At 40.0% G+C, this 27,925-nt stretch overlaps 1 protein-coding gene across 2 annotated transcripts in view; it reads left to right on the forward strand.

Moving 5' to 3' along the window:
* CFAP43 (cilia and flagella associated protein 43) overlaps positions 1–27,925 on the forward strand; it is a 121,429-nt gene that overhangs the window by 79,360 nt on the left and 14,144 nt on the right. For both annotated transcript variants that reach the window (XM_030335032.1, XM_030335034.1), the window contains 12 exons: positions 642–767; positions 5,505–5,609; positions 6,826–6,942; positions 7,849–8,076; positions 10,181–10,387; positions 12,158–12,247; positions 12,544–12,624; positions 13,712–13,837; positions 20,685–20,804; positions 23,527–23,634; positions 25,149–25,235; positions 27,205–27,293. In XM_030335032.1, the coding sequence (XP_030190892.1) occupies positions 642–767; positions 5,505–5,609; positions 6,826–6,942; positions 7,849–8,076; positions 10,181–10,387; positions 12,158–12,247; positions 12,544–12,624; positions 13,712–13,837; positions 20,685–20,804; positions 23,527–23,634; positions 25,149–25,235; positions 27,205–27,293 (1,484 nt within the window). The remainder of the gene's footprint in view (positions 1–641; positions 768–5,504; positions 5,610–6,825; positions 6,943–7,848; positions 8,077–10,180; positions 10,388–12,157; positions 12,248–12,543; positions 12,625–13,711; positions 13,838–20,684; positions 20,805–23,526; positions 23,635–25,148; positions 25,236–27,204; positions 27,294–27,925) is intronic.

Below are 27,925 nucleotides of genomic sequence, written 5' to 3' on the forward strand. Positions count from 1 at the left end.
AATCCATTGGCCAATATTGTTTCATCTATATCCTCAGCCACTATCCCCTCTCCTGATCATTTTTTAAATGTTTATTAATTTTTAGGATTCATTTTTGAGATTCATTTTGAGAATGTGAGCAGGGGAGCAGCAGAGAGAAAGGGGAACAGAGGATTCAAAGCAGGCTCTGCACTGACAGCAAGCTTGATGCGGGGCTTGAACTCACGAATCATGAGATTATGACCTGAGCCAAATTTGGAGGCTCAACCAACTGACCCACCCAGGTGCCCTCTTCTGATCATTTTGAACTAAATCCCAGATATTATATCATTTAATTATTTAAGTAGGTACCTCTAAAAGATTAGAACTCTTAAAACACATGATCACAATACCATCAGCACACCTAAATATCAATAATTCTTTAATTTCTTTCAATGAAGTGATGAATTTACACATTTTTGTTGTCGTTTTTAGATGAATGAGGGTTAAAGCTGAAAACTTAAATGGCTACAATAAGCCCATAACCTAATGCTTTACTCAATAGTTACATTTAGATAAACAAGACCTCTCTTTTTTTTACTGACTGCTATCTGAAGAGACTTTGAAAAGCATGGCTATAAAGTTTAATTCTTGTCACCATTCTTTCTTATCTGAAAATTCAGGTTCTGACTATGATGGAAGAAAATGAAGCAATAGACAATATCGCAAAATTAGAGCAAAAGGAATTTAGCCTGGATCTTGAAGAACTGGAAAGGCTTCACAATGAAAATGAGGAAGAAGTGGCAAAGGTATGGAAAAATCTGAATTAAGCACCATAAAGAAACATAATGAAAGAAGTAAAAAAGAAAATGTGAAGGAGAACTTTTCTAGGATAATGTGACCAAAACAAAAACTTCCCCAGCACAATGCAAAGAAAGCAAACCTAGTAGGTATAAGTGCGACGAGTCAGAGAATTATTAAATTTGGGAGTTAGGGGAAAGGGGTGATTGGGCCAGCCACACATCTGATGTATGTCCCTCTTTTCCTGACATCCATTCCAACCATCTCCCACCATATGTTTGAACGTTTTTTGAAATCCTCTCAGCCACCTATGCCAACTTTGGACCTTCTGGATTAGTAAGCCATTTCTTGACAGGAGTTGGAATCCTTCTCCCTTTATTCACTGATTCTTCTACCCTTTAAGCATCATCTATTCAATGGCCACTCTGAAAACAGAGAAGATTAGCACTTACCATGTTCCCTCTGTATCTTGTCTAAGCTAGCTGTCCCAGCTCCTATGACCATCATATAATGTAGTTTCAATAGCTTCATCATATGTCATACGTTTTCCCCTATGATTTCATTATATTTGAGTATGGCATCCACAAAAGAATTCCAGTTATTATCTGTCCAGTTTACAGAAAAGCATAAAATGAAACCTCCATTTTTCTAGATACTATACTTCTATTAATACAGCCTTTGCATCTCTTTGTGTCACATTACATTGTTTACTCATATGGGTTTTATTTTAGGTAAAAGTCCTAATTGTGTTTTACACAGAATGTTCTCTTTTTTTTAAGTTTTTATTTATTTATTTTGAAAGAGAGAGAGACAAGCAAGCTAACATGAGTGAGGGAGGGACAGAGAAAGAAAGAGGGAGAGAGAGAATCCCAAGCAGATCCTGCCCTGTCAGCATGGAGCCCAACGTGAGGCTTAATCCCACAAACTATGAGATCGTGACCTGAGCTGAAATCAAGAGTTGGACACTCAACTGACTGAGTCACCCAGGTGCCCCTACACAGAATGTTCTTAAGCTACCTCTTTCTCAACCTGCACAGTACATTTAACTTTTTGAGTGTGCAAGTATAAAAAACATTTTTTTCCTAAAGAAGAGAAGGAAATATTGCTGGATATAAGGACATTTGAGTGGATTATAGTTGGTTAAACAACTATATCAAAAAGAGGCTGATAATTTGATGCCTGTAGGAGGGAGGTCTCCAGTGATGTGCTCTAGGACCCTTTCCTGTTAAATAAGTTAATGACTGGGGTAAAGATACAGAAATGAGGCATATTTGTCAAATTAGTGAATGATATAAGGCTGAGAATGAGAGGAAATATATTGAATAACAGAATCAGTACCAAGAGGACCTCACAGACTGACTCAAGGAGGTAAAATTCATCCATCCATCCATCCATTCATTCTGCAACATTTATTGAACACCTGTTATGTGCCAGGCACTATTGTCAGTGCCAGGAATACAATGCCTATGAAATATAGGTCCTGCCCACATGGCACTAATCTAGTGGAGAAGACAGACCATACACAAATCTCTCTATATTGTATGATGGAAACAAACTGAATTCTGTGATAGATATGGGGCATCTACTTCTGCAGTCAAAGAAGACCATTTTAAAGGGAACGAAAAGGAGAGAAGGAGCTAGCTATGCAAGGAGCTGGGGGAAGAGAATATCAGGCGAAGGAGGCAGCATGAACAGAGGTCCTGAGGCAGAAATGGCTTGGATTACTCCAGAAACACCATGGCCAGAAAGGCAGTAGCACAGGGGAAGGAGAGAGCTTCTTGAAATGAGGTGGGGGCAGAGACCGGCTCTGAAGACCTTGTACATCATTGTAAAGAATTTGGCTTTTCTTACACTCAACAGAAAGCTGTTAGAAATCATCCCATTTTCTTATTATAGCAAATAGACACCAGTTTAGGGGCTTTTTGAATGTTATTTATTTTGATTGTTGCAACCATCCAAAAAAAGGTAGGTTTTCGGTTTTCCTGACTTGAGGAAACTAAGGATTTGGACCTAGAATCACTTGACCTCTCCGTAGTGCATCTGGGTCAGGTGCCTAGCCCTGTCTTCATTGTTGGTTCTCTCTCCAAGCTAATGTGGGACCACTCAGCCCCACAAACCTGCCCCTCTGGCCTGCTGACCTGCAGATCACTGATGAGCCCACCCTGATTACCCCCCACCCCATGCCTCTGTCCAGATGCTCCTTGCTGCTTATCAAATTCCTACATATTTCTCCAGAAGCCTCTTTGCTCCTTTGAGGCAGTCTTTGGTGCAGAGAATGGCTCTTCACACACTCGTTTCCCCAATATTATTACTTTTTTTTTTTTTTTTTTAGCTCTGGGCTTGGAAGAAAGATTGGCCCCACATTAGATGTGATAGTGGAACCAGATGGTCCAGCACAGAACAGTGTTAGCAGATGACACCCTAAACCCAGGTGGCCTTCAGCACATTTGGGAACAGAATACTAGTCCCTGGAAAGAGTTAGTGCTACCTACCTGTCAGGGATCCCAGTCCTAAAGGGAACAGGCGATTAGTTAGCCTTGGCTAGGATCTCAACAATAGGGAAAAGACCAAAGCCCAGTAATGACAACCTGAACACAGTCTGGAGGGGTTGATCAAATAGCCTCAGCAGTAGAGAGGAGAGGGCTGGGTGGGCTGGGAATCAGGCAGGTTCTGACAACTGATAGGCCAAAACAGCTGTTCATTTAAGGAAAAAATAATTTAAAACTGTATTAGCCATTAACTCAGTGGATAAAAAAAGAAGTAAAATACAAATTAAACAAAGCCTTTGATCACACAATGAATAAAATAAACACAAATGAATAAACAAGACATCTTCTAATCTGGGAGCTATATTCTTAGCTAGTTTGCTGATAATTCTGCCAACACAGCGAAATGCAAAAGAGGTTCTGAAGAGGATCCTAAGGACTAAAGATTGTTGGTCCTCACTTTCATGTTAGATCTTTTAGCAAGCTCCATTAAAACAAGAATACCTTAGCACTGCTAGGAATTTATCCAAGGGATACAGGAGTACTGATGCATAGGGGCACTTGTACCCCAATGTTCATAGCAGCACTCTCAACAATAGCCAAATTATGGAAAGAGCCTAAATGTCCATCAACTGATGAATGGATAAAGAAATTGTGGTTTATATACACAATGGAGTACTATGTGGCAATGAGAAAAAATGAAATATGGCCCTTTGTAGCAACGTGGATGGAACTGGAGAGTGTAATGCTAAGTGAAATAAGCCATACAGAGAAAGACAGATACCATATGGTTTCACTCTTATGTGGATCCTGAGAAACTTAACAGGAACCCATGGGGGAGGGGAAGGAAAAAAAAAAAAAAAAAGAGGTTAGAGTGGGAGAGAGCCAAAGCATAAGAGACTGTTAAAAACTGAGAACAAACTGAGGGTTGATGGGGGGTGGGAGGGAGGGGAGGGTGGGTGATGGGTATTGAGGAGGGCACCCTTTGGGATGAGCACTGGGTGTTGTATGGAAACCAATTTGTCAATAAATTTCATAAAAAAAAAAAAAAAAAAAAAAAAAAACAAAAAAAAATAAAAGGCAAATGAGTCATATCAAAAAAAAAAAAAAAAAAACAAGAATACTTAACCACTTATGTGTTAAGCAGTTGGCTGACTTAAGCAGATAAAACTAATTGAGATAGTGTATGTTTCTAAATGAGAAAAGGTCAAGCATATGATCCCCAAGAGAAATGGAGCATTTATTTTTTTTAAATTTTTTTTAATGTTTATTTATTTTTGACAGAGAGAGAGAGAGAGAGCATGAGCGGGGGAGGGGCAGAGAGAGAGGGAGACACAGAATCCGAAGCAAGTTCCAGGCTCTGAGCTGTCAGCACAGAGCCCGACACAGGGCTCGAATTCACAGACTGCGAGATCATGACCTGAACCTAAGTCAGACGCTCAACCAACTGAGCCACCTAGGCGCCCCATGGAGCATTTATTTATTGTGGATATAAAAATTAGAAGAATTAAGTGACCCCAAGACAAAGCTCACAAACTGGCACTTCAAATATGCATTGAAAAGAAGTAAGGCAACATTTAGATATCTGGTAGTTTCATTACAAATACACATTTTCGGGGTGCCTGGGTGGCTCAGTTGGTTGGGCGTCCGACTTCGGCTCAGGTCGTGATCTCATGGTTCTATTTGTGGGTTCAAGCCCCATGTTGGGCTCTGTGCGGACAGCTCAGAGCCTGGAGCCTGCCTCACATTCTATGTCTCCCTCTCTCTCTGCCCCTCCCACACTCGCTCTCTCTCTTAAAAATAAATAAACATTTAAATTTTTTTTTAAATACACATTTTCAAGCTTCTCTAATAAAACAGGAACACTTGGCACAGTGGGTTTGCTTTCCAGCTCTGTACCAACCCGCCAGTGTGCACTTTAGTTCCGCAGTCCACCATGGCCACGCATGTGTCCTCACACCTCCCTGGCTCACGTTTAGGACCTACCTGCCTTTAGAGGTGTTTGTGTTGACACCCTGGTCCTCAAGGAAGGGAATCCCAAGCTTCCAGACTAAACTCTAGGAAATGTTGTTGAGACAGGAAAGTGTTCCTCCCAAAGGACATCTGAACACAGGGCAACCCAGAACTTTGGGGAAAGAAGATCCCACACTACCACTAAATGTGCAGCCACGGCTGATTAGTGAATTTACAATTCAGATTATTTTTTCAAGAGGCCACGTTTTCATGTGTATTTTTTCCCCTTCACTTATGTTCTTCAAGATAAGAAAGGATGCAGAGATGCATAACCTAGCCAAGGCCTATTTGGCTGAACTTATTAAAGAAGAATGCTGGAATGCGATGGCTGTGAAAGGTCGAGCTCTTAAGGTAACAGATAGAACTCCAGGTACAATACCTTAGCCAATGAGAATTTTCATTGAGAGTCTCATGGCGGAAAAAACTTTTAAATAATTTTAAGAAAATGCATGCATACAAAAGCATTCAGAGCATGCCTTGCCCTTCCAGATTCCACCTGGATGTACCACTTTCTCTCGTCTCATTCTTCCCTCTCTGTTCGGTCCCTGTGCCCCTCCAAGCCAGCAGCTCTGAAGATTTTCTCTCTTTCCTCTATGAACTACCTGCATCCAGTCTTATTATCTGTCTGTTCCAAAAAGCCGCTTCATTCACGTTCCACACAGATGGAAAACTAGACACAGTACTGTCCACAGTTCTACCTGTGCCCTCTAAATGTCTGGTTTTTATGCTTTTTCACTGAGATTCCTCCCAACACAATGTTCCTCTTCATGTAAGGTGACCAAAAGTCCCAATTTATCCCTGTGGTCCTAGAGTAACTATTAAGAGCACCCTTCTCATTTCAAATATGCCCCCCCAATTTGGGTAATGAAATATATGGTCACCCTACATATTTGTGGTTGAGTATTGCTCTTAAACAGGGTTTCCCAAGAGTGGCACATTTGGGGCTGGTTAATTCTGTGGTGTAGAGGCTGTCCTATGGATTGTAGGATGTTTTGACCTCTATCTACTAGGCCCCAGTAGCATCCAAAACTCCCACTAGTGAAAATCAAATATAGTTCCAGACATTGCCAAATGTCCCTGGGGGGCTGGGGAGGAGGGGGACAGGGCAAGTGAAATCACTCCTGGTTGAGAATCACTGCTCTAGAAATAAATCCTTCATTGAAGCACAGTATTTCTACTCAAGGTTTACACCAATACTAATGTAATATAAATAAATTTTTAAAAATATTTACTTATTTATTTTTTTTGAGAGAGAGAGAGAATGCAGTCGGGGGAGGAACAGCGCAAGAGGGAGAAACAGAATCTGAAGCAGGCTCTGAGCTGTCAGCACAGAGCCCCATGTGGAGCTGGATCTTAGGAACCCTGAGATCAAGAGTTGGCCACTTAACTGACTAAGCCACTCAGGCACCCTGTGTTGTCTTATTTTAAAGAAAGTTTCCACTGTCAATTTCACTCATGAATGATAACCTATGAATTAATTTTAATCAGGGATAACATCTCTCACTCCAATTGTGTGTATACAATTATACTACAAATAAATTTATTTATCCTGCTTTTTTTTTTCAAGTGCTTTCACATGCCTTACGTGGTTGAGAACTTCCCAATGAAAGAACGCACGGATGAAGAGTTGAAAGAATTAAAGAGAGTTTTGCAGCAAAAGAAGATTGAAACAGAGTGTCTTAAAGTACAATTTTAAATATATATGTATTTATATAAGTGATGTGTTTTATTTTAGGGTCTCCATATGGATCTGAGTTAAGATACAATTTAAGATAAGTTTAGATCTTGTTTATATTTTCATTCCCTGTTAATTTGTAGAATATATTTTAATAAATATAGGAGCTAAATCCACACAATAAGTCAAGAAGTCTATAATCCTATATAATACTGGCTAGCTCTCAAATAGGAGGATATACTTTTAAACAATGAGATTTAGGGTTTTGTTCTTGTTCTGGTTAGAACTTGTCTTCATCTACCCCGCTCTTTTTATCATCTCTTATCATATGGGATTATATTTTTAAGTAATTGTCCAAAGATGCATAGTATCTACTTTGGTGGAATTACGGTTTTCCTAGAGCAATCCCAGCTTTTTGTTTCTTTGTTTTCAAGCAGCAATCTCTATCAGACCACTAAAAACACACATCCCTGTCAGTGTAATGGGGCCAGAACCTTGCATCCATTCTTTTTCTGAAATATAAAATTAAGGCATACTTAATTCTTCTTAACCTACACTCCCCAGTCCTATGGGAATAAGTTCCTTTGTAAACATGAAGAAAAGGTATATTTTTTAATGTTTAGGTGTCAGGAAAGACTCAAGGTATTTACAAACAGCTGTAATCCTGTCAGAAATGTAAATATTACATACTGTCAAGGACAGTGTTCACTCTTTCGACTTATCCACAGTTTATCAGTTTCCAAGGCTTAACCCTCTTCTGCATCAGTTTCAGGATCTACCCAACACTTTGAATTCAGTTGTTGGCAAGACAATTTGACATCTAAGATGACTGAAAAAAATTAAGTTGTCACAAAATTGCCCTTTCGAGAATTCTTGTTATTGCATAACTTCTGTGTCATCTTTTTCTATATTTAGCTACGGAAGGAAATTGTAGAGGTTCAGTCTGCAATTACCTTGGTTAAAAAGCATCGTGAAGAGGAGGATGAAGAAGAGGAAGAAGATGTGGCAGTAAAAACTAGCAACTTGCCCAATTATCTGCTTGGCAGTCTGAGTACTGATTTTGGGGTACATGCCTCTCTGTTGTCAGGCCAATTGGAACTTCATTCCAGAGAGGAGAAAATCAACCAAATTATATTACTAAAAGTAGGTGAATTTTTCCTTATCCTCCAAAATCTCTAAAATTCCCCATGAGGTGTCTTGCAAAGGCTCAAATTGAAATCTAATGCCAATCAGATGATGTCTTTAAAGTACATAGAGAAATATCCAGATGGCTCGTGTGTCCATGTTCTTCAGACAGAACTTGTATACAAGTGTTGCTTTCATCTATTTGGACTGGGATCTCTGATAACAGGTTTTCTGAGGAACACTCCACACTGGCTGATACCACAAGCAAATCATTGTTCTACTTAGAACTTCAGTAATCTCAAAGGTAAAATAGGTCCTTGAATGCCATCTTCTAGGTAACTCAGATGTCCTTTGGAACCTCCTTGTAAGATCAAGATGTGATTGCTTATCTATATATCCTCTTAACCTGGGGAAACACAATTTCTTCCCTAAGATTTCCATAACTTCTCTTCTGGAACTCAGGGATAAAGTACAGCATCCCACAAGCTCTAAGCTCCTACTCCTTACTTTCTACCAAACCAGTCAGTCTCAGAACACATCTGTATATGCCAACCAAAGGGTTTTGAAAATTTGATGACTGAGATTGCACTAATGTGGATAGTTTGAAATTTAATAATGGCCATTCATATTCCTAAAAGTCCTCCAGCCATATCTGCAATTTGAGTTCCAGCCTCCTACCATGATACTCTGCTCTCTCTTCCTATTTTTTTTCTTCTCTTCCTCCAACCCTGAAATTCCTGTGCATTTATATCCAAAATTGTTTCATTATGTCTTTTGTTGCTCAGCTTCTGCTGACCTGTGCCCTCAGTGTCTCACCTTTCTGCTGTTTTGTTAAGGCATTTTCCTACAAGAAGGTTAATTTCAGCTGAAGAGAAATTCTGGTTTTAACTGTTAAGATCATTTTTCTACCTGCTTTGATGGTTTCATCTTCAGTAGGACAGATATACAGATTGAACTCTGATGGTAAAATAAAGGATACTTTGAGTTGACCATCATTCTACTCACCAGCAGAGGTGGGGGTAATCCAGTTGGACCCACTGCCAAGGTCCAGCTAGCCAGCTTAGCTCCCCTTCCTGCCTTAGAATGACCTGACCATACAGAGAAAGAATATTGTGTGCAGTTGTGCTTTTCTGGGAAATTCTTTAGACAATCTCTATAGGCCATCCTTTCCTTACCACATCTCCCCCAAACCAGGTCTCAAAGAAGAGACATTTCCCAATATAAATATCACATATTGCTTTTTAAACATTTTAGGATGGATTTTTTTTGGAACATACACAAAAGTTGAGAGAATAGCCCAGAGTCTCCTAGTACCCATTGCCTACTTGAGCATTTATCAGCATACCTGCACATTGAGTTAGGGCTAACATTTCAGGAAGTAGAGTGTGGTATAACAGTTATATCACTGCCTTAATCCTACCGCTGCCACTGTGGGTTATTGAACCAAGAAATGACTTAATATAAACCATCTTTTAAAACGATTAACTTACTGGGGCACCTGGGTAGCTCAGTTGGTTGAGCATCCAATTTTGGCTCAGGTCATGATCTCATGGTTCATGGGTTTGAGCCCCAAGTTGGGCTCTGTGCTGACAGCTCAGAGCCTGGAGCCGGCTTCAGATTCTGTGTCTCCCTCTCTCTTTGCTCCTCCCCTGCTGGAATTCTGTCTCTGTCTTTGTCTCTCTCAAAAATAAATAAAACAGAGAAAGACAGATACCATATGTTTTCACTCTTATGTGGATCCTGAGAAACTTAACAGAAGACCATGGGGGGAGGGGAAGGAAGAAAAAAGCTAGAGAGGGAGGGAGCCAAACCATAAGAGACTCTTAAAAGCTGAGAAAAAACTGAGGGTTGATGGGGGGTAGGAGGGAGGTGATGGGCATTGAGGAGGGCACGTGTTGGGATGAGCACTGGGAGTTGTATGGAAACCAATTTGACAATAAATTTCATAGTTTAAAAAAAAGTTAAAAATAAATAAAACATTAAAAATTTTAATAAATAAAAAAAATTTAAAAGAATGATTAACTTGCTGAGAGTTTGTAAATTGATTTGGTGGGAAGGTAAAAACATGAGATCATGTTACCATATAATGTGATGTGTTCACAGTATCATATTGCTATTTCAGGATGTCATTTACAAGGTGAAAACTATTTTCAACAATGAGTTTGATGCTGCATATAAACAAAAAGAGTTTGAAATTGCACGTGTGAAGGAAAGAAATGTAAGAATTCAAGAAATTATTTTAGATCTGGACTTAGAAGAAGTGGTCTGGCAACCAGAATTTGATGATTGCGAGAAGCCAGAGAGAACCCTTGTTGTGGAAAACAAAGAGGTACTGACTACCTGTGTCATCCCTTCCCTTCTTTCTCACAACATTCCCCCATGTTCTTAGTTACTCATTTTCTTGTGCACACTACTGGAAGTGACTATATTAGGTAGCAGTCTTGGTCACAAGAAAAAAAAAAAAACAGTTGACATTGCCTCAGCAATAATGAGAATTTCTTTTGTGAATCCTATGGAATCTAGGGAAGATTTGGACACCAAGCCTAGAAGGAAGCAGGGGCCAAAGGCTGGAACTTTGAGGGGAGTCAAGAAGTACCCTTTCTTTATCTCTTAGCTCACTTCTCTCTGCTTTCACCTTCCTCCAGCAGCTTCTACTTTATTTCTCCCCACTTAAGCAAACAACTGATCCCAACTAGAATCTCTTAGTCCTGATTCCACATTTGCCTAGGAAGAGGTCCCTAGCCCAGCATAGGTCTGGTACCTGTACCAAAGAAGGTTGGGTCATGCTGTGGGAGAAAGGCTGATGAAGCTCCAGGAATTATCTGGGTCATTAAGGCACTGACCAGAGGAACGGGGCTCACTGGGCAGCCTTCTTTTTTTTTTTTTTTTTTTTTTCAATATATGAAATTTATTGTCAAATTGGTTTCCATACAACACCCAGTGCTCATCCCAAAAGGTTGGGCAGCCTTCTTAAAAGGTGTTTGGCCCCAGGTGGTTACAAGTAAATGCTTAAAGAAAACAATTAAAATATAACCATATTTTATTTCTAAAAAGTAAGAAATGCTAGAAAATACCAAAAAAAAAAAAATCCTTGCCCATATGAAAACAGCTTGATTACTTTGGGACAAAAAGGTAATAGTGTTGCTTAGAAATAATACCAAACATTATACAGCCCCTGTTAAAAGCCAGATACCATTCTAAGTGCCCTAAATAGATTGAGACTAATTTTTCATTATAAGACCTTATATGGTAGATACTAATATTACCTCCTTTTTACAGGTGAGGAAAGTGAGGCACAGAGAGTTTAAGTAGTTTGACCACAGTTACAGAGCTAGTAAATGACAGAGTTGCAGTCTGAACCCAATTTATTATCCTTCAGAACACATCCTTACCTCTGAGGTCCATTGTACTTGTTTAAGGATATCATTTCTTCCAGAACCAGACCCTCACCATGTAATCAAAAACCCTGGAGCATGGTGATAGCAAGGACTTTACTCTGCCGCTCTCACCAAGGTCTTGCTGTGGGCAGTCTTTGTATGTGGTTAATTAACCTCTTCTTTAATCCCTTCTATGTGAGGAGAGTGAGCTTGTTACAAGCCAAACTTATGTCCTTCCCCTGCTTCACACCCCACAGTGGCTGCTCATTTCACTTCAGGAAACATGCCTCTTCCTGTCTGCCCACCCCAGCCCCTTCCTCTTCAGCTGTTCTCACCATCTTGCTTTGGGTCAGCCACACTTGCATTCCCACGACTCCTTGAATACTCCAAGCTGTTGGTCTCTCAGGAACCCCATCCTACAGGGTTTGGCCTAGAGGACACTTCTCTGAACCCTCCTCCTGCCCCCTCCTCTAAATCAGATCCCTGTTATAATCTCTTTAGTGGCAGAGAACAGCTTTGAGAGCTAATAGAGAAGGAGCAATCAATTCTCCCAAGCCTCTCATTCTAGATCTCATCTTTGTTCCAAATAGGAAATGGGTTGTGAAATCTGGATGGTTCCTTTATCTTCTTGGTACCTTCTAACCTCTTCCCTGATGTGTGGAAGGAAGGTTTGTTTTGAATTTTGTAAGAATAACAGCAGGAAACTACATTTTCTCTTTCAGATTACAGCTCACAGATTTGTTAATCCATGGCAAAAAAACAAAACGCAATTTTCTGTGACCAGTAAAATGGAGCAATGGCTTCTGACACGGGTAGGCAGTTTGGCTCAGACATATCTAAGACCCCCTTTCCTTTAGGGATTCTTGTTCCAATTTGGTTCAGTAGTCTCGTACTTGTACTCCACTGTAGAAACATATCAAGGCAATTGACATGATCAGAGGTCACTGGAATCTCCGTGGCCTCCTTCTCCTCTTCCCTCCATGCCACTTGCCACCCTCCCCAGTTCTAAATGCAGTCATTCTAACACTGGGTGGGAGGCCGCCTCTGGTGCCACCAGAGGGACAGATCTTTGTCTCAGCTGCCCTCCCTGACCCTGGCTCTTTTCCAGGGTCCTGACACAAGGCACCGAGCCCTGATGGACATGATGGGAGGAGTTCTGGAAGTCAAGAAGGAAGATATTTTGAGAATGGTGAGATTTCTGGACATTCTTATGGAAGGTAGAATGGGGTAGAGAGAGCTACTTAAATCTGATCATTCTTGTCTATAATAACCTGAGTCTTAGAAATTCTACAGCTACAAATATACAGTACCTCATAAACAAACCACATCAGGCAAATAAGAAATTTGAAACCCCAGGCTTGCCTTCTCATCTGACATAAAGCAAACAAAAGAACAAAAACAGGCAACCATAGTGGTTCTTATCTCTATAGAAAGCAGGATTAACGCTGCACCCATAATTCTCTGGATATACCAAGAAACATTCCATTTGGTACCTGCCATAGGTGTCCCTGGAGCTCAGATCCAGTTCTAGCTATGAAGATATCAACATGTACCTCTGAACCTGTCACTTAAGAATCGGTGTACATCCCAAATTGCCCACTCTCGCTTATGTCACAGAAAAATAGTTGTAACATTTTTTCATATCCTTTCATTAAAGTGTCAGGCCATCATCTTGCCAATGTGAAGAACTGTATCTCTTTAAAAGTCTTTGGGGCTTAACTTAATTTAATTTAATTTAATTTTAGAGAGAGAGAGCATGCATGCATGCGTGCACTCAAGCAGGGGAGGGGCAGAGAGAGAGAGAGAGAGAGAGAGAGAGAGAGAGAGAATACCAAGCAGGCTCCATGTTCAACACAGATCCAAATGTGGGGCTCAATCCCACAACCCTGGGATCATGACCAGAGCTAAATATCAGGTGTCAGATGTTCAACCAACAGAGCCACCCAGGCATCCCAGGGCTCTTTATTTAAGCTGTAATGATGGGGAACCTGGGTGGCTCAGTCGGTTGAGCATCTGACTTCGGCTCAGGTCATGATCTTGCAGTTGGTGAGTTCGAGCCCCATGTTGGGCTCTGTGCTGACAGCTCAGAGCCTGGAGTCTGCTTCAGATTCTGTGTCCCCCTCTCCTTCCACCCCACCCCTGCTTGTGCTCTGTCTCTGTCTTTCAAAAATGAATTAACATTAAAAAAAATTAAACTGTAATGATAACCCTGAACCTTCACTGTACTGCTATATTTATGTTTGAGGCACAGTATATGCTTTCCTTTATATCTTCAGGTGATTCCTCAACCTGCTTTCATGGCAAAACCTGATGCTGTATGGTCTGAAGAAGAGAGGAAACAATTTAAAGAATATGAGAAGAAAGTTAAAGAGTTAAATGAAGAAAGAGAGAAATATAGAAAGGTCAGAAGAGCAAGGAATTAATGTACCCCACCCAAGTTTCATTTCAGTATCTTTTAAAATTGAGTGTTCTTTATTCCCTCAGTATCTTGAGTAGCTCCAGGATAGTGTTTCAGCTTAAATTCTCAAGAGACTTAGGGGAAGTGGGTAGAGATAAACTTAGAGTTAACACAATTTCAAACAGAAAGAACATATTGCAATGATTGTGTTTTTTTTAAGTTCTTATTGATTTCAATATTTCCCACATAGATACAACTCATTTGGTCCTCCATTAATTCTTAAGATGTTTAGTGAACATGTATTATAGTATATTGTAGGCACTGCTCTCTATCTTCTACATCTGTTTCAGTTTAGTAATACTCTTGCTTGATTTGCTCTCAATCTCAAGGAAAGGACTTGACAAAAGAATGACATAATCAACACAGCACGTAGTTTACAGTTGTAATTTGAGATACCTGCAATGCAGTTCTATTTTTATCTCTTTGCATCACCAAGAAACATTCCAACATTAAAATTGCTTACAATTATAATAGGGATATAAAAGCTGATGGTATACAACCAAATAAAAAAAATTTATTCCTCTGTGAAGAAAGTAAAACCATACCATCATTTCAGGCAGGACAGTTTGTCAGCTTTATAGTGGCTGTATCTCATGAGCAACTTCTTTAAACCTATTGTTAACCTGTTCCCGCTTTTATTCACGGCAGTCCTCTAACAGTGCCCTAACATTTCATCCCAAGGTAGGACTTACCAAAAAGCCAAAATGAGCAGTCTTGAATGCAGTAAAAATGTGAAGGCATTGGGGACTCTAGATGCCTAAGGTGGTGGCATTTATTGCATGGTCTCGTATTGTGAAATTAGTCTGCTGCCTGTGTCCCCACTTCCCTGTTCCTTGGTCACACTCAGTGGGTAAAAGCCAGCCTTGACTAAAGCCAGTACTTGTCCTTCTCTGTGCCTACACCTGCTGACTGGTTTCCCTCTAATGACCTTAATCATTATTGGGTCCTTAGAGCTGTTCAGCAACACTGTTCTCTTTTTCCCCTAGCTTAGTCCACATCACCTGGGGGATGTTGTCAAAAACGCAGATTCAGTTCTGTCATTCTGAGGAAATGGAAGGATCCTGAGATTTCTTTTTTTTCTTTCTATAATTTATTTTTTATAATTTATATCCAAGTTAGCACATGGAGAAACAATGGTTTCAGGAGTAGATTCCTTGAGCTTCTTACCCATTTAGTCCATCCCCCCTCCCCAACCCCTCCAGCAACCCTCTTTTTGTTCTCTATATTTAAGAGTCTTTTATGTTTTGTCCCCCTCCCTGTTTTTATATTATTTTTGCTTCCCTTCCCTTATGTTCATCTGTTTTGTATCTTAAAGTCCTCATATGAGTTAAGTCATATGATATTTGTCTTTCTCGGACTCATTTCTCTTAGCATAATACCCTCTAGTTCCAGTCACATAGTTGCAAATGGCAAGATTTCATTCTTTTTGATTGCTGAGTAGTACTCCATTGTATATGTATGTACCACATCTTCTGTATCCATTCATCCACGGATGGACATTTGGGCTCTTTCCATACTTTGGCTACTATCGATAGCGCTGCTATAAACATTGGGGTGCATGTACCCCTTCGAAACCACACACCTGTAGGATCCTGAGATTTCTAACAAGCAACCTGGTGGCAGCTGCTGCTGGTCGGAGGACTGTGCTTTAAGTAGCAAGATCCTAGAGGACTGTGTCACATGTTCTCCCCTGTCTTCAAACTTCCAACACCTGACCTCTTCAACGCACTCTTACCCTATTTTCTATTTCACTGGGAGGAGAGAAGCAACTAGAAGAGATTTCCCTTACTCTTCCACCTCCACATCTATCTTCTGCCTGCGCTAGAATCCATAGACTCTTCCTGCCTTTCTGTCTCTTAAGGATGAAATGGCCTTGCATCTGCCCGAGCTGGTCCTTCACTTGTGCACCCAATCCCCTACCACCTTACGATTCAACGTTGTTACTCCTGCAGTTTTCCCCTTTTTCCTGCATCAATTTTTCCCTTCAGCATAGACACATGTTGTAATATTATACATTGGATACGTCTCTCATCTTTTAGAAGAGAAAAAAAAAAAAAAACTCCTTTGAAGAGGATTCTGGAATTCATTCTATGATCCTTGTGACTTTTGAGTTAGTCTGAATGTACTTCAAAATAAGCTAAAAGGAAAAAATAACTCTCTGGACCTCACTTTCCTTTCAATCCACTGCCCAGCGTCTCCTCAAAAAAAACCTAGAAAAATCTGTGTTCACTGTCTCCAGTTTCTCCCGATCTTTTCGAAAAGCCTTTGTATTCTGGAAAATATCAGATATATGAAAGAGTAGAGAGAATAGTAGAATGACCCCCCCCCATCCAGCTTCAACAATTATCAATTCATGGCAAATCTTATTTCATTTTATACCTCCACAAATTTTCCTAACACCAGATTAAATTTGCCAATTTTTATTTTAGAATTATTCAAATGTACAGAAATGTTACATGAGTAGTACTGTCTATATACCATATACCTATACCCTCCAGTTTTTAATATTGCCACATTTGTGTTTTATATTTTTCTCCTGAATTATATATATATATGGTATCAAAACATCATACTATACATAAAATGATATGAAACTTCATACTATTACGTCCAATTCCAACATAGTATTTAGATCTCCTTTCTCGGCGCAAACCCTAGTTGCCCAACTATAAATGTATTTATTCATTTGCTCTGTCCTACAATATGCCTAAAGTGCCTCTACAAAAAGCAAAACTTCTTGGTAGGTTTTAAGATTTCCTTGCACTTCTTTTTGTTCTTAGGATATATCCACTGAGGGTGGGCCACCTGCACATTATATTCAGAATTTGTTTGGATGAATCTTCTTTTTCCCTTCTGTGTGGACGACATTATCAATTTGATATAAAGTTCTTCGTGTAGGACTATTCTTATTTCAGGGGGAAGAGGCCAGTGTGTCTTCTGATTTCATGATTTTCTTTGTTTCTGCAGAACCCTTAATGTTCACTTCTTCCTTCCTTCTTTCCCTTTACCCCAAGTCTCCTGGAGGCACCTCCGTCTTCCACTCTGCCTCATTCTCCCCAGAAGCAGCACTGCCTGACATTGCACCTCAAGTCCCTTCTTTATGATTTGCCAGGGGCCCCTCTTTGGGCACCTTGACAGCTGCCACCCTAATCCAAATAGTGTCATTTCTTACCTGATTTATGGCATCCGTTTCCCTGCTCTTCCCCTCCCCTGATCTGTACCCTTCCCATTCTCTCCCATCACTCTCCCCATCCTTAAGTGTGTCTACTGCACTGGCTTCGCGGACCTCCATGGATCCCCAGTGAACTCTTGACTCCCACACTCACAGCTCATTCTTGCCATGGACACTTGACATGCTGTGGCCATTGCCTGGGGTGCTCTCGCCCCATTTGACCACACGCTGTCTCACCTCTTTTGGATCTCTACTTGGTCGTCAGCTCATCTCCCTAAATAACATGGCAAACTCTCTCCTCACTAGTCCCACTCTGTCCCCCACACCCTGCTCTGGTGTTCTCCAGAGTGCTCATCCCCACCTGGCCTGCTTCCCCTGCACTCATGTATATATTACCTGCCTCCTCCACTAGAATGTAATGTGAGGGAAGAGAACTGGTTTGTTTTGCTCTTTACTATATTTCAAGTTTTGAGAACTATGCTTGATCCATGGGCACTCAATAAATATTTCTTGAATGAGTCGATAAATTTATTGACACTTATTATGTACCAGGCACAGACCAAGGGCCTGGGGATTTACCACCTTCATCCTCAAGAGCCTGTAGTCTGGCCAACTACAATAATACTTTCTTAAATTGCAAGCCATGTGTTTGTCCAGGGCTGGGAGAAATTCTTGTTCTCATGGGTTCTGCACTGTTCATCCATACCCTCCTCTTTAGTGTCCCATCTCCCATCTCCCTGCTTCTCATTTCTCAGCACCTGATGCAGACATTTTTAGTTAAAATTAGATTTTCCCAGGGATGTTTGAGGAAAAGTGACACCTAATTCTTTAACAAATACTCCTTTGATTCCCACTGTGGGCTGGGGGCTGTGCCAGATCCTGGGGGACGCTTGCTGACTAGACAGACACAGCCCTCGCCCCTCACGGTGCTGTCTTGGGGGGGAGGGAGTTACATATTAACTGGACATTCACAAAATAGTCATTTAACTACAATGCAATAAATCAGATGGCCAGGTGCCATCTGTGACAGTAAACACAGAGGCACTGACTGAGATTGGGGCCACTGCTGTTCACCAGACCCCCTTTACAGGCTGGCGTGCCCATCCCCTTACCGCTATGCATGCTACAGATAAAGACTCAGACCTGAGACCTCTGGCACCTTGCCCTTGGCTCATCAAGGGGGCATCCTTGTTGTACCAGACAAGGTTATCCAGAACAGCCTGTGACTGACTGATGACATGGGGATGCAAAAGTCCAGCCCCCTTGACCCAAACTGGGACAGCTCAGTGGAACCTCTCTATTACCCTTATCCCCTGGGAATCAGGCAAAGGCTGGGCTACCTAAGGGCACATCGTTGCTCAGCCTCTGCCCCTTCCTTGGCTGCTTCTCTTCCCCCCCTTTACAGATGTCTCTGAAAAAGCACTCCCTCCCAAAATCACATACACTGGAATCCCGTTCCAGGCTTTGCTTCTCAGGCTCAAGATAGTGCCTAAGACGGGACCCAAGGTAGGCTTACTTGAGAAAGTGACTTTGGTGCTCACATTAGAAGAATAAGAAAAAAATGACAGGTTGAAGAGCAGGGAATGGAGATCAGACAGATGGAAAAGCACATGAGAAGAGCCTGCAGTGAAAAGAATGTGGGGTGTTTGAAACACAGAGCAAAAGGCCATTCTGACATTAGAAAAAGTTCCTTTCTGTCCGGAGAGAGGGGTAGGCTGGGATCCTTGGCCATGTGATGGTGCTACCATTGTCCAGGGACACAGGGCCTGGATACACAGCTACTGGGCCCATAACCGGTAGGATGTTTCCATTCCTATGAGATAGTGTCATAAATTATGATAAACAAACTGGCCCTGAAGTGTGCTTTTTCTGTATTTGTTTTATTTTAATATTTCCTCATTGCTTCATTAGCTTAATTTGGGTGGTGTTTCTCCTTGTGTCAAGGGCCTCTATACATCTAGCTAAACTCTCTCCATCACCTTCCCAGAATTTGTCTCTCACTTCATTAAACCAGCATAGATAGAACTTAGCTTTTTAAGGTAAACTTAAAATAATGTATTATTACCACCATAGTAATAATTTATTCAAGGAAGAATTATCAGTGGATGCTAAAACTGGTGGATAAAAGTTTGATGAGGAACAAGATTTTTACATGGTTCCTAAGTATCTTCCCACAAATTGATTACAAATGGAAAAATAGCAACTGTATGATAGAGACACTGGCAGACAATTCTTGACCAGTTAACATCACCAGTAATGAAACAAACCAACATCATGTCTCCTCATGTGGTGCCCTGAGAAGGATACAACATGATTTATGTAGTGTTCCTGCTAGAAATGTATAACCTGGTCTATGCATGAGAAAACATCAGACAGACCTAAACTGAGTGACAGTCTACAAAATGACTCAGCTGTATTTGAGCGTCTGTAGCTTATTCTCAAATGGTTGAGAAAAAGATAGAGATAGGGAGAGAGAGGGAGAAGGGATTGAGCAAGTGATAAAACAAATGCCTTGGAATATTAGCATTTGATTAATTTGGTAAAAACTATGTGGGGATTCTTTGTACTATTCTTACAACTTTTCTGTAAATTTAAAGTCATATCAAAAATTTTAAGTTACAAAAACTTTTAAAGATAAAAATTATTTGTAATGGTATGTCTAGGATTGAACTACAGGTATTGTTTTCTTTAAAAATATAAGTTTAGGAGCGCCTGGGTGGCTCAGTCAGTTAAGCGTCCGACTCTTGATTTTGGCTCATATCATGATCTCACGGTTCTTGAGACTGAGCCCTGCGTCAGGCTCTGTGGTGACAGCATGGAGTCTGCTTGGGATTTTCTCTCTCCCCCTCTCTCTCTGCCCCTCCTCTGTTTGGTCCCTCTTGCACATGCTCGCACTCTCTCTCTCTCTCTCTCTCTCTCAAAATAAATAAATAAACTTTTAAAATATTGAGGAGGGCACTTGCTGGGATGAGCACTGGGTGTTGTATATAAGCGATGAATCACAAGGAACTACTCCCAAAACAGTGGGTACACTGTATGTTAGCTAGCTTTACAATGAATTATATTTTAAAAAGTAAACAAATTCACCAATGTGGTATTTTCCATGAAAAAAAATATATATAAATGTATAGTTTCCTACTCACCTGCTCTTGCTTAGCTCTAAGTCTATCTCTGCCTCTACCTCTTTATCTATACACTCACTCCTTATTTCCTTAAAATCTAAAAAATTCCGTGAAGATATATCATGGCTTTAAAAAAAAATCAAGATTTTTTAGGGTCAGATTGTGTGCCTGGAAATTTCTGTTTTATATATAGAGAGTAAGAATTTTCCAGAAAGATTTGCTGTAATTTGTTTTACTAGGCCTTATTCTGCCTGCATCATTAGCCATGATCAGTTATGTCTTTTTTTTTTTCCAGCATAATCTTTTTAAAGCAAAAATCTCAGACTCACAGTATATTAAACAGATCCAAATGGAACATCTCTGGTTGAAGAGAGTGGAAGGCCCAGAGCACTTCAGAAGGCCCGTCCTTCCCCTACCCTTGCAGCAAAATGTGAACACCACTTCCTTGCAGAATTTAATGTTCCTAAACATTAACTTTGCTATTGATTTCCTTTCAGTCATTAGAAGCAGAAATGAAGAAACTTCAAAATTCCATTCAAGAAAGCACACAGAATTTTGATGAACATTTGAAAAGACTCTTTGAAAGGAGAGTAAAGGCAGAGATGGTTGTCAACCAGGTAAATAAAAGCTTTTACTTACATGACTTTTTCTTTTAATGTTTATTTATTTATTTTTGAGAATGAGAGAGAGTGTGAGCAGGGGAGGGGCAGAGAGAGAAGGGGAGACAAAGAATCCAAGGCAGGCTCTGAACTGTCAGTGCAGAGCTAGACACAGGGCTCGAACTCACTAACCATGAGGTCATGACTTGAGTCGAAGTCAGACACTTAACCAACTGAGCCACCCAGATGCCCCATGACTTTTATTTTAAGGAGCCTCCAGGGCCTCTCTCTGTTCTTAGGAAAAAGACCAACAACCTTCCTGCTCATGTGGGCCTGGCTCCTGCTCCAGCCTCACCTCTGCCCCTCCCGTCTTCACTGGCCACACTCCCTTTGGTGCCTTGAGCACAGCAGTGTGCCCATTCCTCCTGGCTCTGCCTCCTGACCTGTATCTACTCATCTTTCAGGTCCCAATTTACAAGCCAGTTCCTCAGACTAGGTTAGAGCTTCCTAGTATGTGCTCTGACCTTTTACTTTCTATTACTTATTGCAACTGAATTTTAATTTATATGAGATTACTTTTTAATGCTCCCAAAACTATAAGTTCCATGAACTCTGTCTGGTTCACCCCTGTATCTCCGGCAACCAGCAAAGGGCTGGGCTCATACTATGTGTTAGATGAATGAATTATCCATCTGACCCAAAGAGCCAATGAAAAATCTGGCTTAATTTGATTCAACAGTAAGAATATAAATGAAGTGTACAGTAACTAGAAACAAGAAGACCAAGGGGTGAAGCCTTTCAATTCTAAGGGAAAATTATTCCTAGCATTGGATTCTACACTGCCCAAACTATCATTTGAGTGTAAGAGGAGAATAATGATATTTTGAGAAATACAAGATCTTGAAAATTTATATGTGTCTCTAAAGGCAAGAGGGGTCAACCAAAAAAGATGAAAGAAGATAAGGGAACCTCTAGGAGGATGTCTCTATCCTCGGGGTCCCAATAGGAATGGTACACTGAAAGAGTTACATTGAAGAGGGTTTAATGCAGGGACTCTTTACTGAGGTATGGGCAGGGTTAAGGGAAACAGCAAGGAATGGCCAAGAGACCAGAAACAGCGGGAAGCCCATAACATTTCTAAATCTAACGAGGCAAGGGAAGGGAGCTACTACCACTACCAGCAAGAGCTGTAGCCTTGAGAGAGGGGCTGCTCCTGGGGAGTCATGGCCACAGACAGATGAACATAACCACTGGCCCACAGGGAGGGAGTGTGTATATGGTAGTTGGGTCGGGGGAGATTGGTAATGAATGCCCCAGAACTAGGCATAAGAACAGCGTTAGTCATATGGCCAGAAAGTAGAAACAATCCTAATGTCCAATGACTACATATAGATAAATAAAATATGGTTTATCCATATAATGGAATATTATTTGGCAATGACAAGTACTAACATGTGCTACAACATGGGTGAAAAGTGACTTATATGAAATGAGTGAATTGTATGAAATATATACTAATAAAGCTATTATTTTAAAAAGATGTGCTTAGAACATCTTTTCATACAAAATAATGAGGAAACTATCAAAGACTACCAGATAATATCCAAAGGACTCAGGAGCCAATTTTAAAAGCTCCCGTAAAGGGAATACTTTAAGATTCAACAATGATAATCATTGCAATTACCTGAAACCCACCAAAGTTGTTTAAATTTATGAATTTGCGGTATTTTAAAAAGAAAAATGCCTATCGTTCACCTTCAGACGATAACAACCAATTCATTATTTGAAAACTGACAGAGAGAGTGTCAAGAATTGATTCTGCCTTCCTGTATGAATTGTACCACTAGGTAACTACACTGCAGATAAGGAGGAGCATCTGTGTATTTACAAAGGAGTTTTAATGAATAAAGTGAAAAAAAAAAAGGAACTACAGAAATAGAATATCACCATCCTACAACTCTCCATGGATTAATGGGCCTGGGCATGCAGTGTCTACACTTACTAACATCACAAAAAAGCAGACAATAGTATGTGTCTCCTGATCAAAGGACATAGTATCACCTACGGTATTGCCAAAAGGATCACACATGGGTCCGATCAGGCCTCTGATCAGCTGCCAGTTTTCAGGCAGTACATGAGATGAAGGATACTGATGAACTCACCGGAAGTGTGCAGTTAGCAAAACCCAGATTAGGTAAAACTACAAGTAAATGTGAGGAAAGGAAAGGAAAGGAAAGGAAAGGAAGGGAAGGGAATCTGTGGATTTTAAGAGATTTTTTTTCAGGTGGCAATTTTTTAAATGGGCAAGTTATGCTCTAGTGCCTAGAGATATACTTGGGTAATAAAAGCATAAAGAAACACAAGAGAGTGATTATTATGAATGTCAGGAAGGTGGCTATTACTGGGGTTGAGACTGTGAAGGGGACACATGGAAGGGGAAGCTGTATTTCTTGAACTGTGTGGTGATTGCAAGGGTGTTTTACCTTTATAACTCAAGCTATACGCTGTTGTGTGTATTTTTTCTGTATATATATTTCACCTTACAATGAAAAGATGGAAAAGGTAAAATAACTGAGTAGTTAGTGCAACTGTCTATATTCCCTTTTCCTTGAAAAGAATTTCTCTTATTTGTGTGTCATGAATCTGCTTGATGAGTGCCAAGTCTGTGGCCCTCAGTAGAAAATCATTTCTCAAACAGAAGTAGTGATCATCTTCCCCACCTTTTGAAATATTTCCACAGGAGGAACTGAAAATAAATAACCTCGTTTTTTCTTTGCTGTTGGATGAAGAAATAAGCTCCAGAGAAGCATTCCTAAACAACTACCTTATAAAGAAGCAGGCGGAGAAAGTAAGGACAGTATCTGATATCTTGAGTATAACCAGAGCTGACACACCTAGGCCCTTCCCTTCTTGCACATCCCTCTTAGCTGTGTGTGTTCCTTGGCTCCCTGCCAGGGACTTTGCTCCAGGGTCAGATGAAAGCACCTGCTGTAGTCTGTTCATGAAGTTATGTGATTCCGTGTCTGTAACCATTTAGTCAAAAGAACTGTGTAACTTTGATATGATATATGATGTATAAAATGAGACAATATAGCTTCATGGTTGGAAGGACTCGCTTCTAACTACTGACTGGCTGTGGGACCTTGGACAAGACATAGAATATTTTAAGCTATTTGTAAGCTCTTCTCTGGGAGTATTGTCTTCTCTGGATCATTTGGAACCCTACGTTTTACTAAGCATGTGAGTAACAGGTTAGCTTATAGAATGAAAAGCTGTCATATTCTGAAAAACCCTAATAAATAGGGGTTGAATAGATAAGTCTTATTAAAGAGACAATGAATGCAAAATGCTTATCACATAATAATTTTCAAAAGGTGTCAGCTTTTATTGGTAGTATTAATAAAGAACATTTATGTATGAATGATTTAGAGTATCATATATGACATATGAACTTAGTTTTTGCTAACAGTCTATTAAATAGCATATGTAAAGCACCTTCTAAATGCAACCATCCTCATAACAACCCTGCAGGGTCCTGGATTTCTTTCCTAGTTGAGGAGAGTTGGTAACATGCCTAAGTCACCCATTAGAATGTAAAACAGCAGGAATTGGAACTGTGGAAATAAATTAAGACCATCTAGATGACAATAAACAGACTATTTAGTCAGAGCTTGGTATAGTAAGGGTTCAGCCACCATCACTTGTGTTTGGCAGACACTCACAGGCAGGCAGGGGGTGGGAAAGCTTTATAATAAAGAAGAGAGGGCTTCAGATGCACCCTGATTAGAAGTTGTTGGCATGGGGAAGCCAGGGGCAAGGTAATTAGAAGGCAGGCAACCTGTGTGATTAATTTGGGGAGCATATTTGGCTTTGTCTGTTTGGTCCTAAACTGGAAATGGCGGCAAAAATTAGGAAAGCTGAAAGTTACTGACCAAGTCCTGGCAGTTTGGGGTTGCTCGCTGCTGAGGATATGGTTTAGCTTCCTGGCTAGTTGCTACAGGGGTTGTGGGTCAGAGTCCTATTTGTCTATATAGTCTGGCCATTGTCTGTTTATATATTCAGTCTCTCAGAAGCCAGCTCCATGTGAATCCCAAGACTGTGCAATTCCATCATTCATACTTCCTTTAGTCACTTAACACACTCACATGCAGGCCTGGCTATACTTAGAAACAGGTGATTAGATGTTTGTTCTTTCAAAATCTCCAACTGATTTACTTTCTTCTACAAATCTTATCTGTAATGGATATTCCACTGATACATTTATCTTATACTAGGAAATTTGTTGTTATTTTTAATATCCCCAATATTTTTGTTTATCCTGAAAAATTTAGTTCCAATTGCCTATTCTTGGTGTTATTACAGAACCAGACTTCAGAGGCCATCCAGAAAGCCAAAGAAGACCTTGATACGTACAGGGAACACTATGACAACTTATTGGCAGAAGACAAAGTGAGAGCCGTTGTCTTACCCATTCACCAATGCAATAGAGTTGCTGCCTAGATTTGGGGAAGATTAAAAGGAATGTAATTTAACTTCCTCATAGATTTTTCTCCTATTATAATTTTCAGTTATCAGTGAACTTCATTCTGTGCCATTGTATATTTCTGATAATAACTATATAAAATAAATTTTTGTAAACATCTCTGGTTTAAACATTATCTTGTACAAAAAAGAGAGATCATCTAGACTTAAGGGCTTCTCAAACTTTAAGTTGCAGTCCCCATCAGTTGGTCATGAAATCAATTTAGTAAACTATAACCAGTAGTTTTAAAAAATTTATTTTAGGGGCGCCTGGGTGGCGCAGTCGGTTAAGCGTCCGACTTCAGCCAGGTCACCATCTCGCAGTCCGGGAGTTCGAGCCCCGCGTCAGGCTCTGGGCTGATGGCTCAGAGCCTGGAGCCTGTTTCCGATTCTGTGTCTCCCTCTCTCTCTGCCCCTCCCCCGTTCATGCTCTGTCTCTCTCTGTCCCAAAAATAAATAAACGTTGAAAAAAAAATTAAAAAAAAATTTATTTTAATTCAAGTATAATTAATGCACAGTATTCATTTCAGATGTACAATATAATGATTCAACAGTTTTATACATTACTCAGTTCTATACATTACTCATGATAAGTGTACTCTTAATCACCAACACTGGCGTGCCTGGGTGGCTCAGTTGGTTAAGTGTCCGACTCTTGATTTCAGCTCAGGTGATGATCTCACCTCAGGTGGTGATCTCATGGTTCATGAGTTCAAACCCCACACTGGGCTCTGCACTGACAGTGCGGAGCCTGTTTGAGATTCTCTGTCTCCCTCTCTCTCTGCCTCTCCCCCACTTGTAATCTCTCTCTCTCCCAAAATAAATGTTTAATCCCCCTCACCTATTTCACCCATGCCCCCACTCACCTACCCTGTGGTAACCATCAGTTTGCTTTCTATATTTAAGTGTATGGTTTTTTATCTCTTTTTTCTTTGTTCTTTTGTTTTGTTTCTTAAACTCCACATATGAGTGAAATAATATTGTATTTGTCTTTCTCTGACTGGCTGACTTAGCATTATATCTTCTAGGTCCATCCATGTTATTGCAAATGGCAAGATTTCATTCATTTTTATGGCTGAATAATATTCCATTGTATGTATATGATACATCATCTTTATCCATCCATCTATCAATGGGCACTTGTGTTGCTTCCAAAATTTGGCTATCGTAACTAATGCTGCAGTAAACACAGAAGTGCATAATCTTTTTGAATCAGTGTTCTTGTATTCTTTGGGTAAATACCCAGTAGTGGAATTACTGGATCATATGTATGACCAGTAGTTTTGTTTTGTTTTGTTTAAAGTTTAGCCATTTATTTTTGAGAGGGGGGAGAAGGGCCGAGAGAGAGAGAGGGAGAGAGAGAATCCCAACTAGGCTCTGTACTGCCAGTGTGGAACCCAGCTCAGGGCTCGAACCCACGAACTGTGAGCTCATAACCTGAGCCAAAATCAAAAGTCAGATGCCTAACCTACTGAGCCACCCAGGTGCCCCTGACCATTAGTTTTGTAATGGAAAAGAACAGGTTAGAAAAACATATAGAATAGAATAGAATAGAATAGAATAGAATAGAATAGAATAGAATAGAATAGAATAGAAGAATAGAATACCTTGCATGTTTTACTTGTAAATGTTATTTTGTGAAATTGTAGTTCTGAATGATTTCTAGAACCTTATATGAAGTAGTACTTATAATTCACTGAAGTACCGTATTCAAAATAAATCTTTGATAAATCCTTGCATAGTGAGAGGTCACCCTTCAACAAATCTACTTTTTAACCAAATTTTCATAGATTTTTAAAATCAAAGTGATACAATCCTATATTTTGAAGAGTGCTGTCAACAAAGAAAGGGCTTCTGAAGAGAGTTGCAATCCCAGCAATGATATGTCTGTCCTTAGGTTTTGGATCGCAGCTTTAAAAAAGAATTTTCTGAAATTCCCAGTCACCAGGTGGATATACTCTACAAACTTTTTAAACGCCGACCAAGGTTTGTTTCTCCTTTGCTATCACGTTTCTGAGAAAAAAACGTTTGTAAGTGAAGAGGAATATTATTATATTTTGGCTTTTTCAGTCCCACTTAGATGGAAATATTCAATATAACATATTTTATGTGAAAATGTTCACGTGTCTTTATCATAACTCTGGGTTTTTTAAGATTATTCTTAAATCTTAAGGTAAGCAATGAAGAATAATGATTTCATTATTCAAAAAGTGTCTAGGTGAGCATTGTGCTATTTTAGTTCTATGAAAGTAGCACTAAAGTTCCTCTTAAGTTATAGATGGCGTACAGATTTATAGTTTTTCCCAAGATGTGTTCCAGCAAATATGAGGACCTTGTGGTATGAATTGGAATTCATGTAAAAGGCTTCCAGGACAAAATAAGTTAGGGGGAAACACTGGGTTAAAAGAAAAAAAGTTAAACAGTTTACTGAAAAACTTCTCAGAACTTGTTTTTGGTCTTTGGATCTCCAAATATAAAAAATAGAATAAGCAGAGTTGTCCAAACTTATTTGGCACTCAGAGCATTTCATGTAATCGTGTTTAAGACAAAGTTTGAAAAATGCCAGTATATATGATTGAAAATAACCATTATCATAAAGGGTTCTAAAATATCTGTTT

The sequence above is a fragment of the Lynx canadensis genome, chromosome D2, assembly GCF_007474595.2.
Source record: "Lynx canadensis isolate LIC74 chromosome D2, mLynCan4.pri.v2, whole genome shotgun sequence".
NCBI lineage: Eukaryota > Metazoa > Chordata > Mammalia > Carnivora > Felidae > Lynx > Lynx canadensis.